Source organism: Equus asinus, chromosome 2 (assembly GCF_041296235.1).
Source record: "Equus asinus isolate D_3611 breed Donkey chromosome 2, EquAss-T2T_v2, whole genome shotgun sequence".
Taxonomy (NCBI): Eukaryota; Metazoa; Chordata; class Mammalia; order Perissodactyla; family Equidae; genus Equus; species Equus asinus.
The window spans coordinates 144192006-144206644 of record NC_091791.1 but is presented as its reverse complement, the minus strand read 5'-3'; the positions used below and the strand labels follow the sequence as shown (position 1 = coordinate 144206644).

General features: G+C 35.2%; 1 protein-coding gene across 2 annotated transcripts in view; it reads right to left on the bottom strand.

Annotated features, from left to right (window-relative positions):
- The window catches only part of WDR72 (WD repeat domain 72), a 229522-nt gene that overhangs the window by 83209 nt on the left and 131674 nt on the right, over positions 1–14639 (bottom strand). For both annotated transcript variants that reach the window (XM_070501346.1, XM_044764862.2), the window contains exons 15-17: positions 8855–9672; positions 6131–6222; positions 2061–2140 (exon numbers count right to left, since the gene is read on the bottom strand). In XM_070501346.1, coding sequence (XP_070357447.1) covers positions 2061–2140; positions 6131–6222; positions 8855–9672 — 990 coding nt within the window. The remainder of the gene's footprint in view (positions 1–2060; positions 2141–6130; positions 6223–8854; positions 9673–14639) is intronic.

The window sequence follows — 14639 nt, the reverse complement described above, 5'->3', positions numbered from 1 at the left end:
CCCAATACATAGTTGTATATTCTAGTTGTAGGCCCGTCTGGCTGTGCTATGTTGGACGCTGCCTCAGCATGGCCTGATGAGCCGTGCCATGTTCCCACCCAGGATCTGAACGGGTGAAACCCTGGGCCACCGAAGCAGAGCACGCGAACTTAACCACTTGGCTGTGGGGCCAGTCCCCCTTCAATTTTTGAAATAGGATTTCCTCTGTTTTACAAAAGCATCCCATTACCACCTATTGCTCCTAAAACACATAAAAAGTAGATTTAAGTTAACACGATTTGACTAAGTGCTTAAATGAACAGCTTTATAAGGAATTAGAAGATTAGTTAATGAAGCATTGAAATGTATACTTGAAAGAGCCTCTGTTGTTCCTGAAGGGCCCAGGAATTCTCATTTCCACTTTATACATGAAGAAAATAAATAATCAATAAGTTAAACATCTTCCAGAGTCATTCATCAGGTGAGTGATAGAGATGAGAGGAGAACTTTGAAGCTTAGATTTCCCACAGAGTGAGTAATAAATGCTCTGGTAATACTGGTCCTGCTGCCAGCATTTTACACAAGGTCATAGAATCATAGAACCTTAAAGGTCCATTAGTCCAAAGATGTCCAAACCACATTAAAATTTATTTGAAGGTCAAATGAACAACTACAAATGATCTTTAGTTAAAGCAAATCAGGATAAATGTTCTGTTGAATTCTTTTCCTTATGGATTTTCTTTTCCAGCACTGAGGATATCTTTGGCTACTGGGGGAAAAAAAAATCTCGCCTTTAATAAATAGACTCTATCATTACAGTGATTGCTAATATGCTGGTAAAGTCAACATGTGCTAATGTTTGTCTGATTAGCAAGAGGCTTTTTGCATGGGTATTCATTAAATATTTATTGACTGGTTACTGTCACGACTGATTTCCTGGGCATTGGTGAAAGAGGGGTGAGTGAGACAGACAAAGTCCCTGCTCTCAGCAAGCTTCTATAACAGTGAGAAGACAAGATAAGCAAGCAAAAAAGCAAATGGTATAACTTCCATTAAAAGCAAGCACAACAAAGACAATAAAATTGGGTAACGTGCTGGTGACTGGAGGCAAGGGGTGGGGAGGGTGCAGTGATAATACTAGATGGAGCGATTAGGGAATACTCTGAAGTGCTGTTTTGAGCAAAGACTCAGATGATGAATGGAAAAATGAGAATTCTAGCCTGAGAAAAATGTAAAGTCCTAAGTGGAAATGGGTTTATATATTAGGTCAAAGTGGCTAGTAAGAAACGGGGAGAATGATGAGTGAAGAGGTTAGGCTAGGAGCAAATCACATAGAAACTTCCAGGCATGGTTTCAAGAGCCATTCTAACTGTTTATTTGGTTTCATGGTGTCAGCCCCCACAGTTTGTTCTGAGTTATCTTTCTTTGTTTTCCTGTAACCAAGCATAATCATTTGTAATTGGAGTTATTGCTATTCTCATCTTGCAAATTTGACATTTATTAAGCTTAGGAAGAAGAATAAAGTTCCCATAAATATTCATCTAATCAATGCAGAGACATTTATCGTACGGTGTACAAAGCTACCCAGTTAGTTTTTAGGACCCCAAAAAAGCCTTAAAAGAGAAAGAAGGATTTAAATTGGGCATTAAGGAAACAGCTCTCTAAATCAGCTCACAGATGAAGTACTTTCAGCATAGAAAAATGATTTCTAATTACACATACTGAATTCCCAAGCCCAGGGACCTTTACATCATGGCACATTTTGAAATCAAATAATAGACAATTCTGCCACAAATTGAAACCTCAAAGGGCAATAAGTTACCTATAATAACACAAACATCCCTTCCTCAGCCCCCTCTAGTCATACCTGCTAACGTGGTGCATCCTTGCATCTGCTATTTTCCACTTTTCCTCTCATTACTAGTCTCTGCATTAGGCCTGTTAAATGAAATGCCTTGGGAGGATATTTTGTGAGGACAGGAGTACCTACTCACTTGTACCCTCAGGAAGAGGGGAGTATGAACGAACCACAGCAGCAAGGAAACCTTCCAATAATTTCAAGACGATGAACTGTATCATACCTGCACAGACTGGTCTCTCCAACAGGAAATTAGCTTCAAAAGTGAAACATCAGCTGTCGGTATATGGGATTCATTCTTACCTAGAAATATATAGAACACATTCATATCTTGAGAGTATTAAAAATGGATGCAACCCAATGGTCCTCAACCCCAGCTGCACATTAGAATCACTTGGGGAGCTTCTTATTTTTTTTCACAAACACCAGTGTCCAGGTTCAATCTTACAGAGATTCTCATTTAATAGGTCCCAGGGTGAGGATGGGGCAGGTATTAATATTTTGTAAAAGTACCTCAGATGATTCTCATGTATAGCCAAAGTCGAGAACCATTAATTAGTTGATATGTATTCCTAACAATTATATAAATACATATTCACATTAAATTAAATTCATCTTTACACTTTAAACCCATCTTTGTACCCTTTTAACAATAGAAGTAACGACTAATATTCCTACCCAAAACAGATCATCAAATTTTACAATTCCTTCCTCATACAAATAGTTCCTGAAATTCTACCTTGCCATGAATCAGTATCTACCACACAGAAATCACATAAAAGACTTTCTTTGATTTGTCCTTACCCAGCTATAGTACTATGATCAATAGGTATAGCACTTATGTTTTAATTTGACTCATTTGGTTATGTATTGTTTCTTTTAAGTTTGCCCTCTTGAAAGTTCTTTTTATCTATTTGCCTTAATGTTCAGTGTGAAATTTTAAGAGTAAGCTAGGGTTTGGTTTATTTAAATTGATCCATAGAGTGTCCAGCAGTTTCCTACACAAAAAAGCACTTAATAAGTACCTTTTCATTAATTTAAAATGTACATATTATCATCCAAATGAAAAATCGATGAATTAAGGCTTTCTGAAAACTAAAATGTATTATCTAGGTGCCAGATCCCAGGAATGAGATAAGAAAGAATGATGAGGGCTTGCCTGCACTGGAGTGAAAATTACTATAATTGTCCATTTAAATTAACATATTAATATATGTTTGAAAGCTGGTACCAACTATTTAAATTAGCAGTATTAATGCAATATGCTTGTCATTGAATCACCATTTTATATGTTAATAACTGTGTATATATGTGTATGAATATATGTATATTATACACACATATATAAGAATATATATATATTCACACACATATATCACATTAGTAGTTAAGAGAAATGTGATAGAAGGTATTGGATATAATGTAAACTGAGAATATGAAGGAAATACACACGAAAATTCTGGGTCATTATTAACATCATTATCTTTTCCTGATGGAACACATAACGTGAATTTGCAATGACCAAGATCAGTGCATAAAAATTTAAATATGATAGAGCACTACGATTTTGAAGTCATATTTACCATTTCTTCATGAGCACAGCAGGTAAGAGAAAATCTTCTTTTGATCTCTCTCCTGTTTCCCTCTTTCATTTTGTTGACCTTGTGACTCTACCATCAAAGCTAAGTATTGGTCTCAACTACCACTACTTACTGGCATCACGGGGTACTTCACAGTGCACTTTAATGTGATGTTAAAATTTTAATATGAGGTAGAAATAAGAGCCAAATTTTCTTGGCAATGTCAGTGAGTTAAAGAATTAATTGCAACTTCAGGGAGAAAGATAAAAAGAAAACATCTCAGCTTTACCAGTATTACTCAGTCACCATTTCTGCTGACAGAAGTGGATATTGGTTCTTGTCAACCCTTTAGAATGAGCAACTCAGAGCATTATTTTATTCTTCGGGCTTTGACTTTATAGAATTAATAGCATGAAGTTAATCCCTCCTTTCCTTTCACCTCCCGTCTTCCAATTATTAAAACACAAAACCATGTTTCCTTAGTACCTAACTGAATTTTAAATGCTATAAATGCCACCTTGAAATACCAGGGACACTATTCAGTAGTAACACTAGTTGCTCAGGCTGCTTTGGTTGGGGCAGCCATAGGAAAAGCTGGGGCCTTTTGGCTCTGGTTAGCTATTCTCTCAGTCTCTGCAGAAACCACTTATATTGTGCCTTTAACTCAAATCCCTTTCTCAGTGTTATAAAAAATGAAAATGAGCATAAATACCCTAATAAGGGCTACTACTAAGGAGAAGGTAGGCAACCCAGACTGGCACCATATGATGGGAACACTACTTGTATCATAAATGTGAGAAGTGGTTTGACATACTGGAAAGAGCAAGGGATTTGGAATCAGACAGAGCTGGAGTGGAATCCTGGACCCTTGGCTTAATAGCTATTAGACTATGAGTGAGACATCTAACTTCTCTGAGCCTCAATTTTCCTAAGGGTAAAACACAGATAGTTCCTCCTATGTGCAGGGTTGTCTATATATTAATTGAGGTAATATATGTAAAGTCATTAGCATAATTCTTTGAACATACTAGGTACTCAATAATTGGAAGCCATTAATAAACTGTCACTTTAAAATATCTCAAATATTCTTTTCAATAGCCCTGAGAGGGCCCCTATGTACTGTTCTTCAGGTCATCCCAGTGTATTGATCTTCTACTCCATAACTTTGGAGGCAATATGCACAACAAGTCTGGAATCTTATTCTCATTTTACAAATGCAGTAAATTCGGCTTTTAAAGGAGTAAAAGACATGCCCAAAGTTACACAAGGAGTAAGTGGCAGAACTGGATCTTGAACCTCAGCTGTATGTCTCCAAAATTGCTGTTCTATTCACTATTCTTCCATTAATCCCAAAGCATTTGCTTAGTTTCTTGAAGGCATTTTCCTAGCAACTGGGAAAACAGCAGTGAATAAAATTGTCCTAAAAAAATAACCCCTATGGAGCTTAGATTTTAGTAGCAGGAAGTAGACGGCAAATGAAAAAACAATATATAGTATGTCGGAGAGTGAAAAGGATTATGGAAACACTAAAACAGGGAAAGGGGTAGGGTGTGCTTGGGAGAAGAGAGGGCACCCTCACTGATAAAATGGCTTTTGAGCAAGAATTGAAGGATGTAGGGTGGGGGTGGGGGGAGCAGCAGGTTGGCCTCTGTGGAATCTGGGAAAAAAGCACTCCAGGCAGAGGCAACAGACAGTGCAAAGGCCCTAAGATGTGCCTGTCATGTTTGGGTAAGAGTAAAAGGCCAGTACGGCTAGAACTCCAGGAGCACGGGTAAGCACAAAGAGATGAGGTCAGATTGGGGGGGAGGGGGCGGGGGCGGTGTGATGACACAGGCAGATCAGCCAGGTGAGCTCTCCTAAGGACTGTAGCTTTTATTCAGAGTGAAACAGAAGCCGCTGAAAGGTTTTAGGCAGAAGCATGAGGTTTTGACGTAGTTTTGAATAGCTCACTCTAGCTGCGTGGTTGAGAATAGAGTGTAGGAACAAAGAATAGGAGCAGACAGGTGGTTAGGAGACTTCTGTCATCATCCAGGCAAGAGGCGATGAAGGGTCACACCATGGGTGGTCGTGTAGGTGGGGAGAAGCAGTCAGAATCTGGGATATATTCTGAAGGTAGAACCAACATGATTACTAAAAGATTGGATGTGGGGTATGAGAGAAAGGGTAAAGTCAAAATGACACCAAAGTTCTTGGCCTGAACAACTAGAAGGATAGAATTGCCATTTACTGAGATGTCAAAGATTTGGAGAAGCTGGTTTTGGGGATGAAGTAGGCATTTGGCATCAAAAGAAAACCTAAACACTCAGAACAATTCAAGGACCACTATATAAACTTCTGAAATAGCTCTAAAATTCTATAATCACTTATTTGGTATTAAAGATATTAATATACTTCTCCATAAATCACATGTGACCTTAAACATCCAAATATTTCCTTTGCTGAAAAGTTTCAGACTTTCAGGCATTTCAAAGATCATTTGATGAAATCCATCACATTATGTGTCTTACAAGATGTTATTTAATAAACAAATTTCATATATATTTCAAATATATGCAGAAAGCAAAACTATAACCATGTGAAATGAAAACTAAATCAAATAATAAATACACACACTGCTCGTTCTAAACTGTAGAGTGCTATCCAGTTATAGAAAGACTAGTTATTTTATTTTATAGAAGAAAAATAAATCAGACTATATCTGTGGTTCCTTTACCATTACGTAAGTAACCATGGAAGCTTGAAATCTTCAAAACATCATTCCCAGGACTTTTCATCTTGTTATGCACAGAGTCCATTTTGAAAGAACTGTTGAAAAAAAGATTTAAAGGATATTATTAAATATGTCTGAAAAATATTCTGAGAAATAAATTGAAGATATGGGTGCATGACCACTTTAACAAATTTGGGAATTGAACACCTCACTTTTTGAATTTCTTCCATATTAACGTCTTCGGTGAGTCTTATTTCCCCACTTTGCTCCTGCCTAGAACTTAACCCCAATTGAATTGTGAATCTTAGTTTACCAGAATTGTCTCGTGATCCAGTTTTACAGGAGAGGCCTTGTTACTTTAGGTCTGTGATCTGTGGCTAATGCAATAAATTCTGGAATCCTAATATGTTGACATCTGCCAAAGAATTCTCACCAGGTACTGTCAAGACCTGATGGAGGCAGGCTTACCCTAGTCCATTGATTCATAGGAACTTTCCAGGGATGTTCTCATAGGCAGATGGCTCTTTCCTTAAAATTCAGTTACATCATGCACCCAGTTATTAAGCATACCAGGATTTCTCAACCTTTACAACCACAGTGAAATGTTACTGAAATTGTCAAATTTGTTAGAAGGGTTTGGTGTGACAAATCCAATACACATTATTTTGATTTCCTGAAAAATGACCTGCAGTTTCTGACAGCAGATTGAATCTAAAGTGACTGATTTAGGGAAGCAGTCTCTAATTCTGACACCTCCATTCAAAAATTTGTTTTAATGAAGAATTCTGTAAAGAATTAACTAATGTGTGGCAACGATTTTAAGGCCATTTCATGGAAGGCATGCTGAAAGTCCATAATCTCCCGTAAAGGGCACCAGACACACCCTCAACCTCCTGTACTCCACATCAGGAACAGTCAGAATAAAAACTGGAACACAATACTAAGTCCCTTATCTACTCTGTGGGATCATGATTAGGCGGACAAATAAAATTTGTTAGCAGTCCAAGGTTTTAAGAATTTGAAGAAATCTTAGTGATCACCTATCCCACCCACCTCATTCTGTAAATGAGGACAGTGTGGGCCAGAAGGCTAAGTGACTGCTCCACAGCCACATGACCAGTTAAACAGCAAAACTGGATTCACTCTCAGATTTTTTAGGCTCCAGGTTGCCTTCATTTTTTTTTTTTTTTACCATAGTTTAGGTGCTCTGTAATTTTCTTAGTAATAGAAAGAAAAGAAAGAGAAGTCTCTCTGAAATTAAAAATATATACATCTAGCTAGGCACTCAAAATGAATGAAAGAAAAGAAAATAGAGGAAAAGTAAGTATACGAATCACAGAGATCCACCAGTCTCTGTTTCTCACTATTAGGGCCACCAAACATAAAATAGAAAACTCTGTAGCATAGAAGCATTATAATGGAAGGAAACATTACACTGAATCCTATGTAATCCATATGGACTTGCTGCCAGATTGTAGGTTCACTGAGGGAAGGAACTGTGTCTATTTACTGTTCCTGGCACAGGTATTTGTTGAACTGAGCTCTTGTCAATGAACAGAAATGTCAAGGACTGTTTAGCACCATGTAGTGGGCAGTTCAAACAGTATCTCTTCCATAAAGGCTTTCTGATGGTTTCATCTCACACTAATTATTCTCTTTACACTGACCCCCTGTAATACTTATCTATCCTATGAATGTTTTTCCTTGTTCCTTTACCCTGCTTCAGAGTTTCCTACTTATTTCATGTGCATTATCTTTATCATTTGAATGAGTTCCTACCCAAAGGAGAGATTTATTTATATTTCCTCTGTGGGCTAGTGTTAAGGCCAGTAAGGATTTGGTGCATTGAATTCAATCCTCTAACATCAGACTATGGAAAACCACGTTGAATTTTAGCAGTGGGAGAGGGTAAACATCCAGAGTCAAGGTTAGTAATTAATTAGGCTCTAGAATAAGCCTTGAATCAGCATCTAGGGAACTGAACGAATCTTGAGGTTGATACTTTCTCTTCATAAGCCTCAATATCCTCATCTATACAATGAGCAAAATAATAGTACCTGTATCCCAGCTTTGCTGTGCATATGAAATGAAATCACGTATGTAAAGAGCTTATATGGTGACTAGTAGACATTAAACATTCAAAAAAATAGTTATTACTGAACTGTAGTTTCTAGAAATGAATTACTGATAGTCTCTTCTATTTTAATACGCCAGGGTACAAATTAAATAGTGGAATTTGAGGTGTAAAATCTTCAAACATTTCCTTTCCTGATGATATATGAAATACATCATAGGCATTTACCTAAACGTTCTTTGTTCCTACTTAATTCACAGCAAGGATAACGGATTTTAAGGTGTGCACGAATCTATCTATCGAATCATTCAGCATCCAGCAGTATGATTTCCCTGGCACATATTATGAGAGCAAAGGATTTGTTGTTTTGTTGAATGCAACAAATTTTGAAGTTTTGTTGAATGAATAAATTTTAAAACATATAGATTTATTGTCTAAATTATCTTCTAATACCAAAGAATTAAAAGGTAGATTTTCTTAAATATGTTTTGAGCCGAAGGAATTCTTGCATATTTACTCTTTATGAGAAGAAAGGAAGGAAAGAAGGAAAGGAGAGAGGGAGGGAAGAAGTCTAGAGAGCTGAATATTGCAAATAATGATAACATTTTTAAAGTCTAGAATAATAATAGCCAAAATTTCTAGGCATCTCTTACCTGTCAATTCCACATGCCAATTCTAAAGGCATGTTAACTAACTTATTAACTAAAAATATTCTGCTCAATAAATAAACTATAGTTTTTGACTCTTGCAAAGAATCACAATTATTTTCCAGTCCTCTCTGCATCCCAGTCTGATTTGGAAGAGTGGATGTGTATTTATTTGACAAGTCCAAAACTTTACTGGAAAACAAATTTACTTTTGAATAGTCTTTTTTCATTTCAGCATTGCATACATCCCAACCTGGCAGCATCAATGAGAAGTGATCTTCACTTGAAGCAAGTCCTAAAGAAACGGGACCCTGAAGCTTTAAAATATTGAGATGCTTAATGCAGAGATTATCTAATTCTTTATCCACGCCCCATGGTAAAAGGCAAGAGAGAAGCAATTTAGCTGTGTCTATTGTGAGGTTGGCATCGACTTTTCTTGATGGCTTAGGGTGCATCTTTTTGGAGCACTTCATTTTCTTTTGCCTTTTAATGCCATCATTTTCTTCTAAGAATTTGATGGTATTATCTCCTTGGGTTGGGCTTTCACTAACAGGCTTGGCTTGTGCCTCCGCTGGGAGAGGACCACAGGCAGTTTTATTTCTTTTCAGCGTCAATGTTTTCTTCTCGACTGTGCTTTTGGCTCTTCTCAGAATCTCACTACCATAAAACGAATTGGAAGGGTCAACATCACAGACCGGAGTTGGCAACAAAAGTTCAACAAGGTTTTCCAGATCAAATAAAAGGATATGAAAGCCAGTACTACTCCATTTTGTTTTCACAGGCAAGACATTAAAAGGTCCTGAGAAACACTTGGCATCAGCAACCTAAGTGAGATAAAAAAAGTTATGTGTCAAAGTTCTTATTTTTTAAGTGGTTTTATTATAGTTTCCATGATATTAAAATGGCATAAAAAGGAAATATTAAGTAACAGTACAACTAAAGGCAAGTCATTTCAATTTTTTTGTCTTAGCTGTAAAAATTCCCCTCTAGGGGCCGGCCTGGGGGCACAGTGGTTAAGTTCACATGTTCTGCTTCTCAATGGCCCAGGGTTCACCGGTTCAGATCCCGGGTGCGGACATGGCACTGCTTGGCACGCCATGCTGTGGTAGGCGTCCCACATATAAAGTAGAGGAAGATGGGCACGAATGTTAGCTCAGGGCCAGGCTTCCTCAGCAAAAAAGAGGAGGACTGGCAGTAGTTAGCTCAGGACTAATCTTCCTCAAAAAAAGAAAAAATAAATAAATAAAATAAATAAATAAAAATTCCCCTCTAAATTAAACATTCTACATTCTAAGATTCTTTGAAAACTTTTTTCCTTTCTAAAACTTATTTTTCTCTAAAAAATTATGAATTAGGCCTGTGGAGTAAGACAGCATCAGATTAACGTCCTTTAATACACACTTTCACTTCTTCCTATCAATATAATACTGAAGACATACAACAGGGAAAAAGTGGGTTTGAACACTAAAGAGAACAGTTAGAACATCTACAAGAATTTAGGAAGTCTTTTACTAAAAATGGTCTCTCCAAATGCGTTAAAATTTTAAATAATTGGAAGTAACCTAAATGTTAAACAATATCAAATTGCTTTTTTTTTAAGGCTCACCTTGTGGACTTGCATTATTCTTTCTCTGTCTAAAATGAGTTTGCCCTAAGTACTAGCATAGTGGGCCCCTATGTTTCAGTTATGTTCCTTCTCACATATAAGGCCTTCCTTGAGTACCTAATCCCTCATACCAACCCATTACTCTCCATCCTCTTTCCTGCCTTTTTTTCTTCTTCGTACTTATGATCACCTTATATTATATGAAATATTTGTTTACTGTATATTTTCCCCAATAGCATTCAAACTTCACCTTTGCAGGAGTTTTATGTATTACTTTGGTCCTAAGGCCTTTAAGATGATGCAGCATTATTAAGAGGCTCAATAAATATTTCTTGAATGAGCTTATCATATTTATACAACAGAATACCACTGAAATTTTTTTGGAGGAGGATTAGCCCTGAGCTAATGTCTGCTGCCAATCCTCCTCTTTTTGCTGAGGAAGACTGGCCCTGAGCTAACATTCGTGCCCATCTTCCTCTATTTTATGTAGGATGCCTGCCACAGCATGGCTTGACAAGCAGTGCATAGGTCCGCACCCAGGATCCCAACTGGCAAACGCTGGGCCTCCAAAGCGAAACGTGTGAACTTACCCACTGCACCACCGGGCCAGCTTCTCAAATATTTTTAAATGATGGTGTAAAACTATATTTATTGGGAAAAGAAGTGTTCTATTAGGCAGGAAAAATAATCCCCTTTTTGTAAAACTACATGTGTGTGAATATATAGATATTTCTACATATTGATATATACATATATACACATAAGCACAAATATATGTATATAAATATATAGTTAATATATAATATAAGCACATATATTATACATAGTCAATACATATATAGTCAATATAAATATATGTGTGTGTACATACATCTGTTATATATATAGTCACAAAGAACATGCAACAAAATGTTAAAAACAGTTAATTGAGAAGAGGGGATTAAAATGATCTTTATACTTTAGGGGCTTTTGGTTTTTTTATTTAGTCTTTTGGAATTTTTTGCAGTGATGATCTATTTAATTTACAATCATAGAAGGAGAAAATTTTAAAAAACAACCATAAATAATTTCTAAAAGTAAAAAGACAAAATGGGGACAAACCTAAAAAACACATTTTTCCACCAATAAGATAGTAGAAGGGTTAGTATAATTATTAACAAATAATTTCTGAAAACCAAAAATAGTACTATACAGACTGAAACATGGGCAAATAGCATCAACAGCAATTCACAAAGAATAATATTCAAATTAAAATATTGATTACCACCAGTAGTAATTAAGAAGTGAAATTAAGATAATACTATTCATTACCTATTAATTTAGCAAAGAGAGTTTCTTACATTAATTTATTTAATGTTTAATACATACAAAATAATATATAAATCATAAATTTAGTCTTTGTAAGATTATCAATGTTGTAGACCAAGAAACATGGACATAACTATACAGTATCATTATCCATAAGTGCTCCAAACTAGAAACAACCTAAATGTCCATCTATAGTGGAATGGATAGACATTGTGATGTATCTATGCAATGGAAAAATATGCAACAATGTAAATGAAAGAACTATAGACATTCAAAAACATGTATAAAATGTATGACTCTACCAACATAATGTTGACCAAAGAAGCTAGACACAAAGGAATTAACTGTCTGCCTTATCTATAAGGATACTGGTTACCTTTGGAGGACATAATTTCTGGGGTGCTGAATATTTTACTACTTAATCTATGTAGTGATTATGCAGGTGTGTGCTTTGTGACAGTTCACTGAGCTGTATATTTTTGTCCTGTGTTCTGTTTTTTTTTTTCTATAGGTGTTACACATTTCATAGTAAATAAATAATGTAAATGAAAAGTTAAAGGAATATTAACCAAGTGTCCCCAGCCAGGTTAGAAAATAGAACCTGTCCTGATTCTATACCCCTGCCTACTGTCAGAGGTAACCAATATTGGAATTTCATGTTCATGATTTCTTTGCTTAGGTTAAATATATACTCCTAATAGACCTATTTAATTTTGCATGTTTTTTATTTTCATATAAATATTAATTGTGCTATTTATAATTTTCCCTGATTTACTTATGCTGAATTTGACTTTTGCAAAATTCATGGTGATGATTATAGTTGTATGTGGTTCTTTCATTTTCACTGCTTAAAGTATTACATTCAATGATAACTATAGCTTATTTATCCATTGCTTTTAAGTCGACATGTAAATTATTTTCAAGATTTACTATTACAAAAAGAAAAAGTTTACAGGAATATTCTTTGGGTAAAGACTTTTGGTGCACATTTTCAAAAGTTTCTGGAGTAACATTGATAATTCACAGAATATGCACATCTTCAACTCTATGAGACTATTTCAAATTTTTTCCTCAAGTGATTGTATCAATTTATAAATCTCATAGCATTGTATAAAGAGTTTCCATGTTCCACATCCTTATTAACACAGGATCTCATTTTTGTCAATATGAAGAATATAAGTTGGTATCCCTTGTAGTTTTAATTTTCATTTCTTTATTACCATTAATTGAATATTATTGCAATATTTCATTGGCCTTTTATGTTTGTTCTATAAAATGCCTACTTATGGTTTTTATAAACTTTCTATTTGTCCTTTTCTTATTGATTTTTAGGCTTATGTATTTATTCTGGAAGTAATATTTTGTTGGTTATGTGGTCCAAATATCTTCCATTTGTGGCTTGTCTTTTCACTATTTTTATTAGTCTTTTCTGAAGAACATAGAATTCCTATTTTTAAACTGTCAAATTTAGGAAACATTTACTTTCAAGATTATACCTTTTGAGTCTTCTTTAAAAAGAAAAATGAAAACTTTCCCTATCTAGAGGAAATAAAAATTTTTATCTATACTTTTTCTAAAATTTAAAGTTCCACACAAGTTTTTAATTCTTTTAATACTTTTTCATTTTCATGTTTGGTTTGCAATAGGGAATAATTGTCATTTTTTTAATGTCAATATCCAAATGTTCCATCATCATTTGTGAATTTGTCCTTTTCTCACTGATCTGTTACCTAGGACATTAATCAATTTATCTATGGCTGTACAATACTCCATTGTTTAATAGCTTTACAAAAAGACAAAATCTGGTTGGTAGTTTCTCGTATCCTGTTCTTCCTATGGTCTTTTACTCTTCTATATAAATTTGTGGATGTTCCTAGAGTTCCAGATTATATCTCCCACTTATTTAGACCCTGGTTAATTTCTTTTGATAGCTTTGTAGTTGTTCAAAAGATTGTTTATATGATTTGCTTATCAATTTTTAATCTTTCTGTAGCATCTATAACTATGGGTCCTTTTCATTTCTGGTATTATTTTTGTTGCTTTTGTTTTTTTCTTGCTAGAGGTTTGTCAATTTTTATATTCTTTTCAAAGAATCAAATTTTGACTTTGCAGATCCTCTCAATGGAACAATGTTTTTCTTGGAGGATGGTTTCACTGAGTATACTATTTTAACTTGACTTATTTTCTCACAGCATTTTTGACGGCATTATTCTGTGGTCTTCTGGCTTGCTTTGATGTGGTTGAGATGTCAGCAGGTAGTCTGCCACTCCACTTGTCTTTTCCACTGCTTTTTAGATCTTTTTATCTTTAATGTTCTGCTTAGAATTGTAGAGTCACCACAATTCTTCTAGGTGTGGATGTTTTCCACTAAGCCTACGTCATATCTGAATATTCCTATATTTCATTAATTTTGTGGCATTCTCAGACTTATCTCTCTATTTTCTCTCCCTATTCTATTATTCCCTTATGCAACCCTGATTAGCTATTTGTCAGACAGTCTATCCCGTTTCAAGATTTTCATCTCTTTGTCTCTCTGTGCCACATGCTGGGCAATCATTTCAGAATTTTTCTTTTAGTTTGTCAATTTTCTTCTCACCTGTCTTTACTTTGCCATTTAACTTACCCATTGAGTTTCTAATTTTTGATTTTTACATTTTTTCATTTCCAGAAGTACTATTTGGTCCCTTTAAAAAACAAATTGGTCATTTTTATAGCCAGTTACTTCTTATTCATATTTTTAAACCCTTCTTTTATTTTTTTAAAGACACTTATTTTGTGTGCTATGTCTGTAATTCCAATTTTTAAAATCTTCATGAGTATGACTCTGTTTTTTGATTTTGCTGATGCTCTCCTGTTTCCTTATATGTTTTGCAATTT